Consider the following 23,217-nt stretch of genomic DNA (forward strand, 5'->3'; position numbering starts at 1 on the left):
TGAGGGGATTGGGAATCTCTGTCACTGAAATTTTCCCCAAAATTGGGAAAAAATAATTAGAGAAGTCTGTAACATAAATCCAAATAAGAGTCCATATGTAGGGGTGTCTGGGTGGCTCAGTCAGTTAAGCGTCTGCCTTCCACTCAGGTCATGATCTCAGGGTCCTGGGATCAAACCCTGCCTATTTGGCAGGCTCCATGCTCAGCGGGGTGTCTACTTCTCCCTCTGCTTCTCCCCCCCTCTTGCTCTCTCTCTCTCTCAAATAAATAAATAAATAAAACCTTTAAAAAAATCCACATGTAAACCCTAGTTCTCATGCTTGAAATTAATTTCAAATTTTTATCTCTCTACTCTTGTTATTAGAATTATTTTTTTTAAAGAGCGAAAATATTCTGGTCAGGTATCTTATCCCAACTTCTCTAGTCAATCATGCAAGTGCTAACATTAAGAGAAACAAAGAATATGAAAAGAAAAAGGACTAAATAAATAACCTTGGATAATTAGCCAAGTTGACAGTGTACTTTAGTTCTATGAAAACATAAATGCTTTTAACAGCCACTAATATCTATAGTGCAATCACAGCGATACTGTGTTTGGCCCTTATCCTTTAATTGATCCTTTGCAGAGGAAGTTGTAAAAATAAAAATCCCGCCCTTAGAGAGTAGTAGTATCTTGCCACATTTATGCTTTCCTTGATAAGTTGCAAAGCACTAAAGGTCTGGCTGTGCTAACTATCAACGCATCTGAGGCTTTTGAAAAAAAAAAAAAAAAAAGACTCTATTCCAAATCTGTTAATATTTTCTATTGACAAATTGAGAAACTAGAAATATGTTTGCCTTCCCCTTATATCAGACATATGATGAGGCATAGGTTTGTTATTTATAATAATTTTTTTAGTCTGGGACACACTAAACTTGAGCCACTTTCTGTTTCTTGGGACCAGAAGAAAATAGTGATAATGCAAAGAAGTAGCTTTGCAAATGGATCTTATATAAATATAAATAATAATGATTGGAAGTTAAACCAGAAAATTGAAATTGTTTCTCTAGGAATCAAGTTAAGTCTTGTAGGAGTGAGCCATTAAGTATTGACAAAAAAGCCAGTATCTAGTAACTAGTAAGGCACAGGTTTCAATCATTGTAATAAATATACCAACAGCCTTAAATAGAAAGGAATAAAATGATTTGATTTAGAATCAAAACACAAGAGAGGGAATTCATTGTAAGGCCAACCTCCTCAAGACTTGCAGAGATTAACTCCAACAAAACTCTGTAATTTAGCTCACCCTTTAATTTATTAAGAGATTAAATTATTAAGAGATCTAAACTAGGGGCACCTGGGTGGCTCAGTCAGTTAAGTGGCTGCCTCAGCTCCAGTCGATCCCAGAGTCCTGGGATCAACGGAGAGCCTGCTTCTCCCTCTCCCTCTGCCTGCTGCTCTGCCTACTTGTGCTTTCCCTCTCTCTGTCAAATAAATAAAATCTTTTTTAAAAAGAGTGAACTAAAGTATTTTTTGTCAACTTCTAGTGCTAATTTTTCGTTATTCCTTCCTGCAAAAGTACTGCTGTTACTAAATCTATCAAGGCTTTACCTAAGAGCTTTTAGGCAGTCCATTCTTGTAGGAACCTCTAAAAGAAATAAAAATGCTCACAAAGACAGGCATTATCTACAAACGAGGAAGTAAAAAAGGTTGGTTTCAATATATTTACCCTCTTCCCTTTGCAATAGTTTAAAAATAACAAAGGGATTTTTAACATTATTTAGTGTATGACTTGCTTTACTTTCCATTCTAGTCCTCCTTCCTGTCAAGAATTTAAGAATCTTGTTGTCCTTTTTGTTGCTTAGGGTACCCTGTTTTAATGTTTTTATCTATCCTTTCTATTTCAGGGCAAGTGGCTGAATTTTGGAAGGTAAGAAATCACCCTCATAAACCACCAAAAAAAAAAAATTAAACCAATGCTCTGGACTCTTTCAGTGATTTTCTTCTGAGAAAAGCCTTCAAATATGAGCACAAGGTAATTTTTTTTTTTCCTCCACAGAATCCTAAGCATTTTAGTTCATTTTAAAGGGGTCCATGTAGGGACACCTGGCTGGCTCAGTTGGTGGAGCAAGTGACTCTTTATTTTGGGGTCTTGAGCTCAAGCCCCACGTTGGGTGTAGAGATTACATAAGAACAAATAAAGGAGTTCATGTAATTACTGAAAATGGAATGCAAATAGAATTTTTCAAGTGTTTTGTGTTTTGGGGGGCACTTGGGTGGCTCAGCCAGTTAAGCATCTGCCTTTAGCTCAGGTAATGATCTCAGGGTCCTGGGATCGAGCTCACACTGGGCTCCCTGCTCAGTGGGCAGTTTGCTTCCCCCTCTCCCTTTGCCCCTCCCCACCCACTCCTGCACTCTGTGTGTGTGCGCGTCTCTCTCTCTCATATAAATAAATAAAATCTTAAAAAAAAGTGTTTCTGAATATGGTACGTATTCTTTAGCTATTAATTTTCTGCACATACTTCATAGTCCTTAAGAATTGAGCAGAGTTATTATTCATATTTTTATAAACCATGTCTCCGTGTAACTCAGCATTAATTTTTTTCCTGGTTAAATCAGGTTATTTAATAACCTTATTTCTGGTGCACAGGCTGATACATAGGATAAGAGGGGACAGAGCTGGGCAGCTCAGTACTGATAGCGTTAAAAATAGTTGTGTTTCTTGGCAAAATTGCAGTTAGACTAGGCCTCTTTGGACATTATGAACAAAGTACAGGGCTAGATCTCTTTTGGAAGAGATCACTGCTTTCTTATTAAAATGCATATTTTACCCAGTAAAACTAGATATTACCAAAGTAAGGTCAACTTGTGCAGATGTCAATCAGAGTTTGGGATGGATTTTCTGGTACTAACGCCAACCCTCTCTTCTGTTCTTTTCAATTCCAATCCCATTTCCCAGGAGGCAAATTAGCCTAAATGTATTCTTTCCCTTTTTCCACAAATACTTAGAAAACTGTTGTATACCAGTCATGTCCTAGATTCTAGGTAACCTGCACACGTCTTAGACAGAGTCATCTGTGTAAATAGATGATTACACAATCATGTAAGTGCAAACTTACATGATTGCACACTATCTAGACTCCAGCCCCTAAAAGGTAAAAAAAAAAAAAATGTCTTCCAAGGAATGTTTTCCAGATCTCCTATAGAATCTGGTAAAAGCTATAAAACATCTGCAACACAAATTTTGTGTAAAATTTAAAGGATTCCTGTCACCCAGGAGACCCACTCACCAACCCTAAGGTAAGAACCACTAGGCAGTGCTCACTCGATCCTCTGAGCTCAGAGTTCAGGTGGTCTTATGAACTGTTTGCCGTGTTCCCAGGAGTCAGGTCTTGTGCTTGGTCTCTGCAGCGCCTAATCTCATATATTAGGTGGAGAAAACACAGAGCTGTCACCTCAGCTTTTCTTTTAGAGCCATTGATTTAGCAACCCAGAGGGGCACCTGGGTGGCTCAGTCGTTAAGCATCTGCCGAGGTTCTGGGATCAAGCCCCGCATTAGGCTCCCTGCTTGGCTGGGAAGCCTGCTTCTCCTCTCCTACTCCCCCCTGTCGTGTTCCCTCTCTTGCTGTCTCTGTTTCTGTCAAATAAATAAAATCTTAAAAACAACAAAACAAAATTTAGCAACCCAGAAATTCTCCCTTTTTATTCTTGGCCTTGGTGAAGGCATGTGACCTTTCTCTGAGAACTGCCCGAGAGGCATCTGGTCCCTTTCAAGAACCTCTAGTCTTCTTGCTGTTTAGGTAACCTCTGATGGCACAGAACTACAGCCAAAGGGCGGGGGGTGGGGAGGTGGGAAAGTGGCATCTCATGGTATCATAGGGGAGGTGTCAATAACAAAATATTTAAAAAGCCTGGGTGGCTCAGTGGGTTGAGCCTTCAGCTCGGGTCATGATCTTAGGGTCCTGGGGTCAAGCCCCGCATTGGGCTCTCTGCTCAGCAGGGAGCCTGCTTCCCCCTCTTTCTCTCTGCCTTCCTCTCTTCCTGCTTGTAATCGCTCTCTGTCAAATAAATAAATAAAATCTTTTGAAAAAAATGTTAAAAACTTCCACAACTGAAATTTTAGCTGAGATTTTTTTTCACTGAGCAATTATTCAACATTCAGAGAGCAGGAGACAACAGAATGACATGACTTGCCTTTTTTTTTTTTTTTCCTCTAGCAGGTTTTCAGCGTCATGACTACATTTTGGCCGCTACTGTTAGAATACCACGTACAAAATGTATTAATGTCCTGTTGCTACTTGCAATACATTGCCACACGCTTAGTGCCTTCACACAAATTTATGACCTTAGAGCTCTGTAGGTCAGAGTTTGATGTGGGTCTCCCTGGGCTTTAAACGTCAAGGCACTGACAGGGCTGTGATCCTCTCTAGGGGGTTGTTTCCTTGCCTTTTCCAGATTCCAGAGCCCACCCACATTCCTTGTCTGATGCCTCCGCCCTCTGTCGGAAAAGCCAACGTGTTGCATCTGTTGTGTCTTTCCTGCAGTCTTCCTCTCACTGACGCTGTCATTTTGCCTCCCTCTGACACTTTCAAGGTTACGTCTGATTATATCAGGCCTGTCTCCCAATTTTAGGGTCAGCTAACTAGCAACCTTAATTTTCCTTTGCCATGTAAGCCAACATAGTCATAGGTTCTGGGGACTAGAACCTGAGGATGATCGAAGCTGTATCTATACATGGTAACTAATTCCACCATGGAGAAAAGCTGATGATGGAAATCAAATAGGTACACTCTACCTTTCCATCCCCAGGCGGACTTTCTAGAGCAAACTTAATACATCTTGTCTGTTTTTAGTTCTGATGGTTACCTCCATAACTTTAAATAAAGCCAGGGGGCGCCTGGGTGGCTCAGTGGTTTAGGCCTCGGCCTTCGGCTTGGGTCATGATCTCAGGGTCCTGGGATGGAGCCCCACATCGGGCTCTCTGCTCAGCAGGGAGCCTGCTTCCCCCCTGTCTCTGCCTGCCTCTCTGCCTACTTGTGATCTCTCTATCAAATAAATAAATAAAAATCTTTTTAAATAGATAAATAAATAAATAAAGCCAGTATGCAGTTTGTGTGAATTAATATTGCCTTCTAACCATAAGTATTATGTAATGATCTTGGTGGAATGCTTTGGATAAGGATGAATCCGTGAGGGCTTAGTTGCTGGAAACAGAAACGACGGTAGCCACAGGAAGGAGGATTGCACAGTGGAATTGGGTGCTTGTCATATTGTTGGAAGGGTGGAGGCGTGGGCACTCTGTGCTGGGTCTCCAGAGCTGACTCCCAGGAAAAGGTTGAAGGTCTGGCTTGCTGCAGGAGCCACTAACCCCATGACAGTGAGGAAGGTGGAGAGTGGGGACTGCTGCCATCACCTCACAGCTGCTTCGCAACTACTGCTAGGATTCTGGTGCAGAGAAATTAAATGTCTCGACTGCATATGCCATGTTGGAGGAAGATGGCTCTCTCCTGCTTCCACCTTCCAAATCCCACACAGGACGTCTCATCAGTGCAAGCCAGCTCTCACTCAGAACGCTAGCTGCAAAAGGAGTGTGGAAATGTCAAGTTTCTTTGCTTCCTAGTCTCTGTGTGATAGGAAAGCCTACCAGGAGGTAGGAATGAAGTTTGGATATCAAATCGCTGTATTCACGACCTTCACCTCTTTGGCTCGGCAATATGCATATACAAAATTCTACCCATTCATAACCTTCTGTATAACAATAACAACTATAATACATTAATGCAAGAACTCTTTTTCACTCCTTTATAAAAGGAGAGTTATTCACACAGGCCCATCACTGACTATGTGGTACACGTTCCTCTTCTGTTTCAGCTGCATTCTCATCTTGATAACCTCTATCCTTAGGACTAAATTGTCAAATTAATTATCACCAATCCATTTAAAACACTAGAGAAAAATAAGAGGGGAAGGTAAATTGGTCAATGTACAGTACAGAGCTCTCCCCAACTAGTCATGAAGGCCATGAGGTTGTTGTTAATGTTTAGAACTATCTTCCTCCATTCCCATTCCTTACTCCCATTTTGCTCAGTCAGCATCTCAGCTGCTCTGAATTCTTTACCTTGTGGAGTGACACAAAGCTTCATTCCTGAGGAGTTTGAGCCTACAGAGATCTTACCTGTAGCCTTCCATCATCCCTTATTGGTGGATGTGAATATAGTAGGAGCTTCCCCAGAAGATTCTGAGATTCAGAAATGTCCCCCACGCCCCATTTAGAGGAGTGACTCAGTTTCCCCCTCATTCTCAGGTAAACCCATTAATCCTCTGTTTTCTACTCCTGTCTCAACTTCCAGTTCAGTGGGCCCATTGCTGTGTCCTCTGACAGACGTATTCCTCCTTCAGACAGTAAAACCTCTAGCTAGGAAAGCCCAATTTTTTGAGGATGCAAAACAAAAACTTTATGAATGGTCATTAGAAGTAACAGTAAAACTATTCTAAAATTTGTACCTTGGTTCCTAGGCCCGTGTCTTCTGGCTGTGGGAGAAACAGAACCATAAAGTGGGCACTAGGTTGAAGAAGTTCACATAGGATGGTACCCCAGACTTGCAAGGTATTGTCACCTAGCTGGTACCGTAACTGAATCTTCATGGTCCATTCCAATGTTCCGTAAGGCCAGATACTTTGGGGTATCTGCTATAGAGACCGGAGACTTAACAGTGATGATAATAGTAAAAAATTCCTATCCCTTTGGAGCTTACATTCTAGCCAAACTAAAGAAACATAAAAAAAAAAGAATAAACTACATAGTGTATTAGATTGTATTGATTGTTACAGGAAGGAAGGTAGGGTTGGTGGGGGAGGGGGCAGAGTGCAGTTTTAAACAGTGTCTAGGAAAGATGGCACCACTAAGGTAACATTTGACCCTGATGAGTTGGGAGGATGAGCCATGTGGCTCTCTGGTGGAAAGCATATTGGATGGTAGCAACAGCATGTGCAAAAGCCCTCAGATAGGAAATGTGCCCAGGATGTTCTAGAACCAGCAGAGACCATCATGACAAGCAGACTGAGTGAGGAACAGGGGAGAAGTGGGAATCAAGGCGAGAGTGTGAACATGGGGTAAGATGTGAAAGGTGTTGTTCTGTTCAGTAGCTACTCCCCATAGCTCCACCACTCCACTCTAATCTACAGTGGTATTCTGAGTTTCCCAGGATTATAGTTAGCTTGCAGATAATACATGACATTTATTTAGGTATATCTTGCTTACAACAGTTTGTGAACCCATCTGAAAATCTTTTTGTTTCAATAGATGAGTCTATTTGCATTTATTAATGTGACATACTTAGGTTTAAGTTAACATCATGATTATGTTAGGCTCTTATTTTAAATACTTTTCATGAGGGGCGCCTGGGTGGCAGTGGGTTTAAAGCCTCTGCCTTCAGCTCAGGTCATGATCCTAGGGTCCTGGGATTGAGCCCCGCATCACATCGGGCTCTCTGTTCAGCGGGGAGCCTGCTTCCCTTCCTCTCTCTGCCTGCCTCTCTGACTACTTGTGATCTGTCAAATAAATAAAATCTTAAAAAGAAAAAAAATTTCATGATGTAATGTTTTTTGCTGCTTTTGTTCTAAAATTTGTACCTGAGATTTGTTTTAATCAGGTATGAGTTGACAAGAGACAACCACTTTTGGAAAGCATTAATTACATTTACTAAGAGAAGGGGGCATACCATGTCACAAAGGGCCACATGGGGAAGCACCCAGGTTGGTCAGGAGACAAAAGTGAGGGGAACCCTAGGCCTTTATTGATATAGTTGTGGGAAGTTTTTAGGTGGGGATGTCCTTTACTGGGGAGGAAGTGAAACTCAAGTGTTGGGGTTTGTGGTTGGAGGCTGTTAGTTGCAAAAGCTGCGATCACAGAGATGTAAACAATTTTGGCTGCCAGTTTGGCCTTGTGATTAACTGAAACAAAATAAACAATACAAGATGGGAGAAAACCAGATTCTTCTGATAATTTATTATTTTTTCCCCTATAACTTTCTCCCTATCATAGTTCTCACCTTTGACTTTTTAAACAGTATTTATTTTCTTCTTCTTTGAACAATACAATGTGTATATTTATATGGCTATATATACTATATATTCTAGAACATAGCATAGGCTATGTACTACAACCGCTCTTCATCAATTTCTGTACTCCAGCAAGATCCTGAGAAGCTGCTGCTGCCCACCTATATGCCATATCTACACTACTGAAAACGGTTTTTTTTTTTAACCCCAAAAGGTGTGTAAAGTACATTTTAAGAAATATGCTTTGTTGGGTTTCTTCTACAGTATTCACCACCAGGCACCATCTCAGCCTCTTCCCCTTGGAAGGCTGTCTGGGTCATCCTGATAGCTTTTGGCAGCTTTTCCTAGTGTGTTGGGGTTTGGGGATTAGTTGTCTTCTAGTTCACAGAAGATGGACTATATATTTTTATTTTTCAGTTTCCTTTTTGTTGTGAGCAACTTCACAGGAGAGAAAGGGGAGAATGCCTCCATCTCTTGCTAGAAACCTCTTGTATTCTCTTGAAAATTTTCATATTCTTAAATCAAGTTGCTTACCTACTTTGGTTAAGTTCTGTGTCCTCATTTATAAGAGATATAATCACCCATATATGTGTATTGACTTCATGGTGTATGTATCAGAATCTCTTTTACCTGTTGGGGCAGCGGTTACAGAATGAAGCAAAGACTTTGTCCTTACAAGGTGAGATGAGAGATGTGGTTTGGTCCAGAATAATGGAACTAGAAGTAATTAAAAGTGCTGAGTGAATTTTTTGATGGACTAATACAAGGGTAAGAGGAAAAAAAGAGTAAAGATAACACCAATATTTTTGGCATAAGAAACTACCAGGATAGCTATGAAACATAGTAAAATTTCAGAATACCTGGGAAAAGGGAAGACCCCAGTACCTTCTCAAGGTAAAAAAGATCACATGGCAAGAATAAAAACAATTAATGGCCTTACATTTCTAAACAGGAACACTGAAAACTAGAAATAATAGAGCAACACCTATTTTTAGTTTTACAAACTAAAATTTTATGCCCAAACTATCAATCCAGAGGGAAGGGTAGAATTTGCCTAATGAACTGTTCTCAGGGAGCTACTAGAAGATGGGTTCTACCAAAAGAAAAAGACATAAAAGTTAGGAAATGAGACAGAAAATGAGAAGTCCCAAAATGACAGTTATATAGTTCAGACTGGAAAATGCTAGAACCAGGAGAAATGTCCCCAAGAAATTAAAATAGACTATTTGATTTGTTTGCATCTTTTTTTTAAAAAGATCTTATTTATTTGACAGAGATGGTAAGTAGGCAGAGAGAGAGGAAGAAGCAGGCTCCCTGCTGAGCAGAGAGCCCAATGTGGGGCTTGATCCCAGGACCCCAGGATCATGACCTGAGCTGAAGGCAGAGGCTTTAACCCACTGAAACACCCAGGTGCCTCTTGTTTACATGTTCTAAGAGGAGACATAGACTTGCAGTGGAGCCTCTGGGCCAAATTAGTGGTAGATACAGAGAAAGCTAAATGGTTGAAAAACTAATTATTAACTCTAAGGAAAACAAGTCTGGTACAAGAAAGGAAAAGAGTAATATTCAATAGTTGTAATAATGTTGAGGCTAAATGTAGATTTAACATAAGATCATGACTTATAACTAAATTCGAACGAAATGGGAAATTGTGTGCATGCAGAAGGGTTTAGAATAGCATTTTCACTTTCTGTGTAGTAAGTAAGTTAATGAGGTTGCTTGGTTTTTTAATATAAGCGTTGTACAGCTACTGACTTAAAACAGGTACATATTTAACTTGGGTAATAGAACATATCATTTAAAATTTTTTTCAGTAGCTAAGATGTTAAGTTAAATATGTCAAATAAAATATTTCTAATTTGTTTTGGAAAGTTGGTTTCAATTTATTTCTGAAAGATATTCAGTATTTGTATGTCAGAACTATTTAAACTTTAAGATGTAACTTTGCAAATACCCAGATGGAACACTTAATATAAAAAAAAAAAAAACTATGAAATATTTCTAAGAATAAAAGAGGTCAAAAATAAAACTACATATCATTTAAAAATATAACAATTTATTTTTAATCTTTCAGAAAAGCTGTAAAAAATAAGCACCCGACTTTGTTACTTTTTAAATTAACACTCTTTTCCTATTACTTTTAGCATGTCATTTTCTAGAGAACGGTATTTTTTTTTAACATATTCTTTATTACTGAGATGGTTTTAAACTGCTAATAATCCCTGGAGGTGCTGGTTTGGTAGTCCTTTTACATAGTTTGAAGCTGGTAAACCTTTGGGCCTTTTTTTAAGAGGTAACCTTGGTCATTTAGTGATCCAATAAAATTTTCAAAATCAGCAACCTGGAATAAAATATAAAAAAACAGCCTATTAAGTAATATGCAAAAATATGATTTATAAAACAAATCTCTCAGATATATACAAATCTCAAGTTTCTTGGGCAAATAAATTTATTTTTATTTCCTCAGAGAAAACTGCTTACATATGAGCTTTCAATTCTATTATGAGATTCTATTCTAATTAATTAGCTAAGCCAATAAAAAATAAAAACACCAGGATCCAAAGTATTTTTAAGATTTTATTTATTTATTTGAGAGAGATAGCACAAGCTGGGGGAGAGACAGAGAGAGAGGGGGAAGCAGGCTGCCCGCTGAGCAGGGAGCCCAATACAGGACTTGATCCCAGGACCCTGGGATCATGACCTGAGCAGAGGCAGATGCTTAGCTGACTGAGCCACCCAGGCACCCCCAGAGTATTTTTTATTTTTGTTTTAGATTAGCTTCAAAACAAAAATTAGACTAGTTTCAATTCTGAAATCAAGTGGGCAATTTTCTGTGTAAACTTTTGTGTGCTTACATCCATTTTCACTAAAACTTTTAAGTACATAGAGCAGGTGGAATATGTCTATTTAACAAATGAGGAAACTGAGATTCAAAGATGTTAAGATGGGGGCGCCTGGGTGGCTCAGTGGGTTAAGCCTCTGCCTTCAGCTCAGGTCATGATCCCAGGGTCCTGGGATCGAGCCCCGCATCGGGCTCTCTGCTCAGCAGAGAGCCTGCCTCCACCTCTCTCTCTGCCTGCCTCTCTGCCTACTTGTGATCTCTGTCAAATAAATAACAAAAACAAACAAACAAAAACAAAGATGTTAAGATGACTTGCCCACCTGGGACGGTCAGAGAAATATGGAAAGTGAGCCATGTTTCTCCCAATTGTCAAGATACTGAAAAAGAGGTAAGTGTGTGTTTTAGATAACTTTTTTAAAAAGCTCTGAGCAGCTCATTTCATAGCTTAAATAAAGAAAATAAGCTTATATTTTGAAATTCTCCAAAAAATCCTATTCCATTCTTTTCATCCAAATATTATTTTTTTCAATCTCCATTTAATTTTTTAAATTTTAATTCCAGAAATAGTTAATAGTGTTATATTCATTTCAGGGGTACAGTAGAGTGATTCAGCAATTCCACATATTATTTAGTCCTCTCATAATAAGTGTACTTTAAAAAAAGGATTTATTTTTATTTTTTTCTAAAGATTTACTTATTTATTTGAGAGAGAATGCACCTGTAATTGAGCACATACGGGAGTGGGAGGGACAGAGGGAAAGGGGGAGACAATCATTTTTTTTTTAAAGATTTTATTTATTTATTTATTTGACAGAGAAGAGAGAGAGAGACAGTGAGAGAGGGAATGCAAACAGGGGAAGTGGGAGAGGGAGAAACAGGCTTCCAGCGGAGCAGGGAGCCCAATGTGGGACTCGATCCCAGAACTCTGGGATCGCGACCTGAGCTGAAGGCAGACACTTAACGACTGAGCCACCTAGGTGCCCCAGGAGACAGAATCTTAAGCAGACTTCCTGCTGAGTGCAGAGCTAAACTTGGGGCTCAGTCTGAACACCCTGAGACCATGGCCTGTGCCAAATCAAGAGTCACATGCTTAACTGACTGAGCCACCCAGGTGCTCCTAAAGATTTTTATTTTTAGGTAATCTCTACACCTAAGTGTGGGGCTTGAACTTGCAACCCTGAGATCAAGAGTTGCATCCTCCACTGACTGAGCCAGCCAGGTATACCTGGTAACGTGTACTTTTAATCCCCTTCACCTATTTTACCCATCCCCTCCCCCTACCTCCCCTCTGGTAACCATCTGTTCTTTACAGTTAGGAGTCTGTTTTTGGTTTGTCTTTCCTTCTCTTTTTTTGTTTGTTTCTTAAATCCACATGAGTGAAATCATATGGTATTTGTCTTTCTCTGACTTATTTCACTTAGCATTATACTGTCTAGCTCCATCCATGTTGCACATGGCAAATGTCATCTTTTTAATGGCTGAGTAGTATTCCAGTGTGTGTGTGTGTATACACATAATGTTTCTTCTTTATCCATTCATCTATAGATGGACACTTAGGTTGCTTCCATAATTTGGCTACTGTAAATAATGCTGTAATAAATATAGGGGTGCACATATCACTCTCAATTAGTGTTTTTATATTTTTTGGATAAGTGCACAGTAGTGTGATTGTTGGATCATAGCATAATTCTATTTCTAATTTTTGGGGGTAATTTTGTACTGTTTTCCATAGTCATCCAAATCCTTTGAAAAAATTTTTTTTAAAAGATTTTATTTATTTCACAGAGAGAGATCACAAATAGGCAGAGGCAGGCAGAGAGAGAGGAGGAAGGAGGCTCCCTGCCGAGCAGAGAGCCCGATGCGGAGCTTAATCCCAGGACCCCGAGACCATGACCTGAGCTGAAGGCAGAGGCATACCCACTGAGCCACCAAATCTTTTGAAATTTAAAAGCTCAGGCGCCCCAAATCTTTTGAAATTTAAAAGCTCTATACTTATTAAAGACCTCATGAGATTGTCATAAAAAAGATGTATTAAGCATTTGGTTTACCATACCTGAATGTTTAGTTCTTTGGCAATCTGCCGAAGTTGTTGAAACTGAAATAAGTTATTGTAAGTTCTTTCAGCAATGTTGTTGAGAGCAGAAATAAATCTTTTTGCTGTTGACCTGTTGCTCATTCCAGAACCGTGCTGAGATCGCTCAAAATCTAGGTTTCCAAATTCATCAGAATAAGTTCCTAGCATACTTAGTGAGAGGAGAGAAAAACAAAGTTACACAATGTGGCATGGCTACAAAATTTTTTGTCTCAGGTTATAAGAAGAAAAATGTGTACATAACCATGAGGCTCATGTAGCAAAAATTTAAACATGTACTGACTAAATGGCCACCATGAAATTCACTATGGTTTGAACTATGTAGAGATAAAGACATTTTTAGACTATATAGTTACCACTTTTAAGAAACTTGTACATTTGAGAAGAGAAAAGCTTAAGAATACAAAGTTGATAAACTGTGATATAAATACCTGGAACATTCTTTTTGATTCATGAAAAAAAGAAATTCTGAACATATTAAATTTAGGCTCTAGAGGATAAAGATATGTTCCCAGTTCCTAGGGAAGCATCTGACAAATGAAAGATGTTTAAAAATACCATGGGAATGAACTAGAAGGGTTCTGCAGACTTGCAGTCACGACAGAAATGAAAGGATCCACTAGTTCTCTGCTGCTTCCTCTTATTTTCACAGTATCATCAAAGAAAGACATATGTACTTTATAGTAGATTTTAGCCAGAAGTCTGAAAACACCAGAGATACATTTAGCCATCATCCGTAATCCAGTTCTGTGGCTGATTCCCTGCCTGTACAATGGAACTGACATGGCATACGGCAAAAAAATGTTATTTAAATCCAGAATTGGCTAATCAAATACAAATTGGTCACCTGCTAGGCAGTAGATCTGTAGTGGTGAATGAAACAGTTATAATTCCTGCCCTCAAGGAGCTTACAGCAATGAATTTACAGGGTTTCTAAAAACATAGCTTCATTTTGATCCCTGAACAATTAAGAGCCCACATGAAAGAAAAAGCTGTACAAGTAGGAATGAATCTTCCAAATAAGACTGTAATAAATAATACATGTAATTTAATTAATGTAAATAAATATAATGAACTGATAAAATCTCTGTTCTGAGGTGACCCACCAATCTAGCAAAGGAGTCCCAGTCCCGGCCCCAGGGGCATTCCAGGTCTTCCCCTAGCCCCACTGGCCACAGCCACAAAAGTGGCACAGATACGGAAGTGAAAGTGTACAAAATAACCCCTTTGTTTGTGCTTGGGGTTAAGACCTTGTGAGATTACTCTCCTCTGAGCTTGCCGGTGTAAAATAAAGCTCTGATCCTCCAAGGTCTCTGAGTTTCACTTGATTTTTTGGCCAGGATCCAGTCCGTGTTCTGTAACATTTGGTTCCCTCACTGGGAAACCCAACCGCACTGGCCCATTGTTGCCACAAGTTTGGGGGCAATGGTGTGGCAGTGACGGAACAAGGGGTTGTAACGGAGAAAGCGCACCCTGCCTAATCTTTGGTAGTCTCCCACCTGGTCACCTTGGACCGGCCCCGCTCTGCTGTTCCTGCCAGACTCAAAAGAGACTTGTCAGGTGAGGACCTGGTCCTGCGGGCCATCAATGAGGTAGCTGTCCCCCTACAGTGGTCCCAAATCCATGCACACTCCTCCAGTATGTGGATGACCTCCTCCTTGCCAGTGACACAAAAGAAGACTGCACAAAAGGCACAAAGGCCCTCCACAGCTCCTGTCAAACTGGGGATACCTAACCTCATGGAAGAAGGCACACATCTGCCAACAACAGGTCCAATCTCTCAGTTTCCTCCTCACCAAAGAGAAGAGAGAACTAGGGCCAGAGAAAAAGAAAGTCTTCATCAATTTGCCATAGCCCTAGAAAAAAAGGGGGGCCTACAAGAATTCCTGGGGGCTGCAGGAGTCTGCTGCATCTGGATTCCTGGGTTCTCAGCAATAAGAAGACCTCTCTATGATCTCTCAGGGGGACCAAATTGAGAACCTCCTGGCTGGACTGAGGAAGCAAAGGTTGCCTTCATAGAGATAAAGGCTTCCTTGAGGTGGGCTCCAGCCCTGCGCCTACCAAATAAGAAAAACCCTTCAATCTCTTTATACACAAAAAAGAACTCGGGGTACCTACCCAGACTGTTGGGCCCTGGCAGAGGCCAGCTGCATATCTGTCAAAGCAACTGGACTCTGTGGCAGCAGGATAGCCACCGTGCCTCAGGGTGCTAGCAGTCACAGTCCTACTCATTAAGGAGGCAGACAAGCTCACCCCAGGGTAAGAACTTAATGTCAAGGTTCCTCATACAGTTGCGACCCTCATGAACACATAGGGACACCGCCTCCTTTCCAACTCTCGGCTAACACAATACCAAGGGCTCCTCTGCAAGAATCCAAAACAGTAAGGACATTAAACCCAGCAACCTTTTTCCCCACGGAAGAAGGGGAACCAGACGATAACTGTTACAAAGTAACTGATAAAGTCTATGCAAGCTGTCCAGGCTTATAGGATCAAGCCATAAAAAATCCAGAGCTTGTGCTGTTCAGTGATGGCAGAAGTCTCCTACAAGAAGGTGCCCAGAAAGCAGATTATGCAGTGACCACAAGCACTGAAGTCTTAGATGCTAAGGCATTACCAGCTGCACAGTCAGCCCCACAGGCGGAACTATACACCTTAGTCGGAGCCCTCACTTTCAATGAAGGCAAGTGGGTCAACATCCACACTGACTCTTGGTTCGTCTTTGCTACTGTGCATATACAGGGGGCCATCTACAAGGAGAGGGGCCTTCTAACTGCCGCAGAAAAAGCTATCAAAAACAAAGAAGAGATACTAAAACTCCTCGAAGCCATCTGGCTTCCAAGAGAAGTAGCAATCCTGCACTGTAAAAGACACCTGAAAGGAGACAACTCCATAGCACGGGGAAATCACCTGGCAGATGAGGCTGCCAAGACCACAGCCAGTAAGGACATGGCTGAGGGGGCCACCTGGACTAAAAAGAGTTGGTGGAGGATGCCAGATGGGCATGTCTTCATCTCAACAGCAACAGGAAGACATCTAGTCAAAAAATATCACAAACTCACCCACCTAGAAAAAACTGCTTTAGAAGCCCTCCAAAAAGTACTACAACATCAGCCAGCACTATGTCGAGCAGCCAGTGAGCAATGCATAACATGTGCTAAAAATAATGCTCGACCTGCACCGCAGCCCCCGCCTGCCAGGTGTCCTGGGATGGAAGTAACCCCTTTCAAAGATCTAGAAATAGACTTCACAAACGTGCAGCCAAGGGATGGGTCAAAATCTTCCCGACCAGGATGAAGTGAAGCCGGGAAGTAGCCAAAGTCCTCTTGTGGAAGATCGTGCCCCAGTTCAGCCTGCCACTAACAATCCATAGTGACAGTGGGCCCACACTGTAGCAGACATTGTACAGGTCTTAACCAAGTCTTTCAGCATCACCTGGAGACTCCACACTGCCTACCAGCCCCAAAGCTCAGGGAAAACAGCAAATGAATCAACACCCTCAAGGGAACCTTAGCAAAGTTTTGTCAGGAGACTAGCCTTCCATAGCCAAATCTGCTACCCCCACTCCTACATGCCTGCTGCACACCTGGGACTCTACATTACTCCCCTTTCAAATTAGCATATGGATGGCCTCCCCCATGCCTGGGGAGTCTTCCAGGAAACTTCCATCAAATTGGAGATTAAAACAAAACAAAATGAAACAAAACAAAGCAAACCCTTCAGGCCCTGGGACCACCTTAAATAATTATAAAGGCCCTAAGAGGGCCCCAACCTCCTTAGGGTCCCAAGTACACTCCTTCCAGGCAGTGTAGATCAAAGATGAAAAAAAGGACCCCGTCAAACCACAGTGGACAGGGTCTCACATTGTTGTTCTAACCACCCTTACTACCCTTAGGGTTTCTGGTATCACCCTATGGGTCCAACACTCCAGAATGAAAAAAAGCCCATCACTCCGATGAAGAGCCACACCAGTGGAAAGTCCAGTCAAACCCTACAGATCCGCTCTGGCTTCATCTCTGACGAGACCCCACCAAATAATGAACACCTGCTTGCTGTGGTCCCTCGCTCTCATCAGCATGATATTCCTCATCCTAGGGGCTGGACTCTATACTGTTGCCCCTTCTGACTGGACTTTCCCCCAGAGACTTGCCATTATTGTTGTTTACTGAGTAATCCTAGGGTGTTTTACTGCCCTTACTTGTCCACAGGTTTTACCTGCTATCCGGCTAGCCACAATGGCTCCCTCTAACTAAGGTTGTGGACCCACAACTGAGGTCTACTCCTAAGCACATTTCACCATAGTTTTCCTGACCCCAGTCAGTCCTGGTCTTCTGCTACGTGGTGTGCTGTTCCTCCTCACTGCCATTAGCTTGCCTGACCTGGCATTGGTGGGGGCGGGGGGGACCTCTCAACTCTCGCATTACCGTTACTAGCAAATGGTTCCCTTGGTTCAGTCCCCTCATCGGCCCCCTCCTTATGCTCCTCCTCACAGTAGCATTTGGTCCTTGTATTTTTAATGCCCTTACCAGGCTTATCACACATTGCCAAGATCAGACTCCAGCTGCTCCTTACTATTGCCCATAGATAATAAAAATGATGCCCTCTAAACCAGGCATTTAAAAGGGCATCAAAGGGGGGAATGATAAAATAAATCTGTGTTCTGAGGCGGCTGACCAATCCAGCAAGGGAATCCAAGTCCCGGCCCCAGAGCCATTCCAGGTTTTCCTCTAACCCCACCTAGCCCCACAGGCCACAGCCATAAGAGTGGCACAGATATGGAAGTAAAAGTGTATAAACTACCCCCTTTGATGGAAGTAAAAGTGTATAGACTACCCCCTTTGTTTGTGCTTGGGGCTCAGACCTAGAGAGAGATTACTCTCCTCTGAGCCTGCCAGCATAAAGTAAACCTTCATGATCCTTCAAGGTCTCTGAATGCTGCTTGATTTTTTTGTCCAGGATCCAGTCCCCATTCTGTAACAGAACAAGAGCTTATTTTTCATAAGATACTTTTCAAAAATGCTTTATGCTATTATGTTAATTATTAACAACTTATGTTCGCCTTAATTATATTTAACCACCATATCCTATCCCATTTAGCCCAACAATCCTCTGATTCAGGGACTATTCTTATTCCCATTTTACAGATGAAGAAGGAAAGTCTAGTAAGGTAAGTTATTTGCCAAAGGTTACAGAGCCAATGAGTGGATATGAATCTGAGCTATATGGGGTCAGATGTGAAGATTTATAAATATCTGAGCCACTTTCCTGAAAGAGAAAAAACTCAATTTTCTTTCATCTTTCAAGATGGCTCTATTCTCCCATACTTCCTAGTATATTTTTTAAAAAAGACTGATTGATTTGAGAGAGAGAGTGAGAAACAGCATGAGGGAGGAGAGGGTCAGAGGTAGAAGGAGGCTCCCTGTTGAGGCAGGAGCCCAATTCGAGACTCAGTCCCGGGACTCTGGGATCATGACCTGAGCCAAAGGCAGTCGCTTAACCAACTGAGCCACCCAAGAGTGCCCCCTTCTTAGTATATTTTTAATTTTAAAGAAAACTTATGTAAACTTTTACCCATAAACATTTAGTTTTTATAAAATAAATATAAATTTACAAGATTGCCATTATAATCAACTGTATCACAGTTTAGATATTTCTTATTTTGACTACTGCTTCCAAGTTAAAATGTAATTTTACAGGTTCAAAAACACATTAAGGGCAAACATTCAAAAACTCAAGAGAAAGAAACTCTGAAATGAGTTAATGACTGAAAAATGATTACTACAGTTAACTTTACTATCAATACAGTATATTTACTGAGGGCATACTGTGTGGTAGGTATGATTCTGGATCCTGGAAGTAAGTACAGCAGATAAAGTCTCTGCTCTTACAGAGTATAGACTAAGGTCAGAAAGTATGGAAAGTTTAATTCACAATCTAGTCTCAGTGTGTTTAACTGAGTCTTGAAATATACTATGGAAATAACAACAGGTAATTCCAATCACTAGGAATCAGCCTATTCTCGTTATCTGAAAATTTTTATGAAAGCCAGTAAAGCATATTCAATTCACAGAAACAATCTGGTAATGTCACGTAGGTACTGTTTATAGTTAACAATGAGGTAACTTTTTTTGAAGCATAGAAGTAAACTGACAGCCTAAGGCTAATTCAGAGTTACCAGCAAGGCAGTTTTGAGAAGTAGAAACAAACATAAAGTTCTACAAGAAATGCCACAGAGTTCCTCTTGAATGGATAAGTACATGTAAACACTGTCCAAGATGAAGATTCCGACATGCAAAACCAATAACAAATTAGTAATATACCATTTTTATCAAAAAGGTTGAAAGAATAATTTATCTTAAGTGTAATGCTCAGATATGAGAACAAATCAGACCAGTGGATTTATTGTGGAGAAATACCAGATGGCTGCTTGCGGCAATGTCTGGGGTCTGAGGCCTATGGAAACTAAATAAGGGTGAAGCTTCAAAAATAGAATGTTACAGGTAAAAGAAGGTGACAAGGTAGTCTGATCCCTGATTTGCTTGATAGCCAAAAGTCTATGAAGTAGAAGCACATGACACTGTTTTGCAGAGTCAGGCCAGAAGGCCCAAAGGGTGAGAGATCATTAAATGGAAAAGGAAATGTTAGCCCCACCCACACAGATGGAGAGTTTAAGAGCAAGATGCTCAGAAAGAATGTAAACAAAGAGGCAACTTTTTGTCATTAAACAAGAAGTCCCTACTGCTTGTCCTTGTTTTTAACTGGGGGAAAAAAGTTTAGAATCCAGATTTTCTGTAAGTTTGGTTAGATTCACTGACTTAGTTTTCTAGTGAGAAAAAAGGATCTCTGTTAGGGCAATCTCTAGGTTTCTTACTGGTCTGGTCTACCAGAAGTCAGGCAGACAACCGGTATTTGTTGGGCACTCTTCTATGTCATATGCTAGCACACCGAAACTCCGGTAGCACGTTGTAGGAGACAGTCTTGTAATTCGTAGACTACCTGGTTGCTTATAAATGGCAAATGGAGAGTCTCCAACACAATGAAGTCAACTGGAGAGGGAATGAAGCCAGCTTGGTAAAAAATTTCATCTACAAGATCCCTCAAAACCAGTACTGAATCATGTAAAAGAGAAAATGGACAGTGCAGGCACTGTGTAATACTAAACCGACGCACCAGACAAAAGATAATACGTTAGGAATTGGTTGAAAGGGTTAGTAGTCATTAAGTGCTGATGATTTTACCTATTATGACGTTGCTTTTGAGCATTCTCAAAATACGTATTCTTTAATTTATTTTAGAACTATGTGAATGTATTACCCATTCAAAAAAACACATTTTTAATATAAAGATTTACACAGATATTTTAAACCAAGAAAGTATAGTTTGTTCAGAGAATCAAATGGGCTACATAAAAATAATTTAGCTTTGCCTAATTAAATATATAATTTGAGATGAAAAGATAACTGGTATTTCATTTAAAACAGCAGCTAATCTTACCTATATTTCATAACTTCAACTATATCCTCAGCATCTTCTTTGGTTGCTTCCTCTCTTAATTCCAACCTTGCTCGTGCCTTTGAAAGAAAACAAGCATTTTTACATAACAAAAGTATATTTACACTGAGCAGTTAGTATATCAAAGTTTATTTCATTTATTCATTTTGCACAAAAACTGATGGGGGGGGACTAAAATATGAGAAGTCGGAATAAAATTATCTGAAAATTTGAGCATGAAAACAATCACTCGTTTAAAATCTGGATGAAAATCTGTTTGTATCTACTAACATATATCTTTCTAAGTGTTCATTTCAGAAAAACTGATTATGAAATACATGTGGTTTTTCCTTGCCTTTTACTTTCAGGAAATCATGCCTAACCAATCTGTTAAAACAACACAGAAGGATAATCTGATTTTAAATGCAAAAAGCCCAAACTCCAGCTAATTTTAATTGCCAGAGTTTCCTAGCATTCCGAATCTGTGAATAAATGTTACTGCTGTTAGAAAAATAGGTACTATCCTTATGGACCTGTCATGTATCAAATCAAATACTGACACATTCCATGTTTCTATATATTCAACTTAGAATCTCAGAATCCTTAATAAACCTAACCACTTGTCATACTCCAAGAGTCTAAAATGTCAATTAAAGGGGGAAAAAAGAAAAATTGCATGGGAGGTGCTAGTCTCATGCCTAGAAAGAAGTGGCTATACTTTGATTGGTTATGAAAGAGATATGACCAAACATTTTTTTAAATGGTTGTGTGGAAGTTTTGTTGCCTTTTTTTTTTTTTTAAAGATTTTATTTATTTATTTGACAGAGAGACAGCGAGAAAGGGAACATAAGCAGGGGGAGAGGGAAGAGGAGAAGCAGGCTTCTTGCTGAACAGCAAGCCTGACACGGGGCTTGATCCCAGGACACCGGGATCATGACCTGGACCAAATGCAGACACTTAATGACTGAGCTGCCCAGGCGCCCTTGACCAAACATTTTTAAGAACTTTTATACATCCATTTCTAATGTCTTTTAGTTTGAAGAATAATTGAGTTAATTATATGCAGGAAATGGAGAGAAATCACATCACTTCTTCCCCTTGTTTTTAAGTTAAAAAAAAAAAAAAAGGCATGAACTTAAACCTCTGTTAGACGAATCAGAGATTCCAGCTGCCTAGTGGTGATGGGTGAGCTATTTAACCGCTGGCTCTGTTTCCGAAGCTCAAGGTAAAAATCCTGAAGAATCTGAGCAGCTTCTGTGGATAGCCTTGGATAGACATACTGCCGAGCATAACCAATGTACTTTCTCAATAGCTGGTGGGGAATTAGATCTATTGTTTCTCCAGGAACTACCTAAAACATGATAAAAAGGCCCAACATTACAACGATAGCAAATAAAATCTTTCTGTTAAAATAACTTGTTTAGATACATAAAAAAATTCTAAAAGACTTTCCAAATAAGACAAACACTGTAGTTCTAGCTCTAAGTCTAGCTGGCTTAGATTATTTCAATTAAAGTTTACATGAACCCTACTATTGCAATATAAAAGGTTTCAGTATGAAAGCAACATACCAAACTCTGACATTCAAATACAACCAATCTGAATGATTAAGAAACAGAAGCTTACCTTTAATCTTTCTGATAAGGGCTTATCAGACACCACTTCAAGTACAGAAGTGTTTGAATCCTGACTGTTTATGCGAGCTACGGTGGCACTGCTAACAGTTCTCTGCTTTCCAGCCCTTATTGCAATCACATGTTCAGAGAGTAAGTGATCATGATCCTCATTTGGGGTATCTAACAGGATAAAGACCAAATCAAATCGGGACAGTAGGGCGCTCCCCATTCTAAGAGGTATAAAGAAAAGAAGAAATTGATTAGAATCAAAGCAAATAGAAAATGGTTTACTATTTAAGTTGTTTACTTGTTTACTATTCAAGTTCCATGTCAATAGAACTTTTAAAAAATGAAGTTTAGGTTGAAGAAACAAGCAATAGCTTTTGGACTCGATAACACGCACCAACTCTGAAGAGACACCAGGCCACACACCCTTCAACATGTAAACAAGCCATATATGTACCTACTTTTCATAAGTTGAGGTAAGGTCCCTTCTCAATCTCTGTTTTTTTAAAAAATTTATTTATTTGTGTGTCTGTCTGAGAGAGAGAAAGCACAAGCTACAGGCAGAGGGGGAAGCAAGCTCCCCACTGAGCAAGGAGCCCAATGTGGGGCCCAATCCCAGGACTCCAGGATGATGACCTGAGCTGATGGCAGATGCTTAACCGACTGAGCCACCCAGGTATCCCACAATCTCTGTTTTCCATATTACTACCTAATGGTGAGCTTCACAATGACTTTGAATTCTAAGATACCTGGTCTGTCATTCACCAGAGGTTTTCTAGTTGTACTTTTTCTCTCACCAAAAGAGTCTCTCAATGCATCCATGATCACTTAGAAAAAAAAGCCCACTTTTTCTTAGAAGTCATTATAATCAGGACACCTGGGTGCCACCTCGATTTCAGCTCAGGTCGTGATTTCAGGCTGTGAGATCAAGCCCCACATCAGGCTCCATGGGCATGGAACCTGCTTAATATTCTCTCTCTCCTCCCCTCACTTAAAAAAAACACCAAGCCATTATAATCATTATAATAAAAATGCTGTGTTCTGTCTAGTCATCTTGTCATCTTCCCTGATACCACCAATAGATAATCCTTCTATTTGAGACAAGAAAACTAAAATCCAGAGTGATTAAA

At 40.3% G+C, this 23,217-nt stretch overlaps 1 protein-coding gene across 5 annotated transcripts in view; it reads right to left on the reverse strand.

Moving 5' to 3' along the window:
* Window positions 1–10,076: 10,076 nt before the first annotated feature.
* Window positions 10,077–23,217, reverse strand: part of MCM8 (minichromosome maintenance 8 homologous recombination repair factor) — a 46,589-nt gene continuing 33,448 nt past the window's right edge. For 3 of the 5 annotated variants that reach the window (XM_013055595.2, XM_004751530.3, XM_004751533.3), the window contains 5 exons: window positions 22,092–22,311; window positions 21,607–21,816; window positions 20,469–20,545; window positions 12,936–13,125; window positions 10,077–10,381 (listed from right to left, as the gene is read on the reverse strand). In XM_013055595.2, coding sequence (XP_012911049.1) covers window positions 10,289–10,381; window positions 12,936–13,125; window positions 20,469–20,545; window positions 21,607–21,816; window positions 22,092–22,311 — 790 coding nt within the window. In that variant the 3' untranslated portion in view covers window positions 10,077–10,288. Of the gene's footprint in view, window positions 10,382–11,202; window positions 11,260–12,935; window positions 17,946–20,468; window positions 20,546–21,606; window positions 21,817–22,091; window positions 22,312–23,217 lie in introns of those variants that run through there. The other 2 variants (XM_045086018.1, XM_004751531.3) reach the window with 2 other exon arrangements.

Source organism: Mustela putorius, unplaced genomic scaffold (genome assembly GCF_011764305.1).
Source record: "Mustela putorius furo isolate JIRA1106 unplaced genomic scaffold, ASM1176430v1.1 tig00000874_pilon_pilon_pilon, whole genome shotgun sequence".
NCBI classification, from domain to species: Eukaryota; Metazoa; Chordata; class Mammalia; order Carnivora; family Mustelidae; genus Mustela; species Mustela putorius.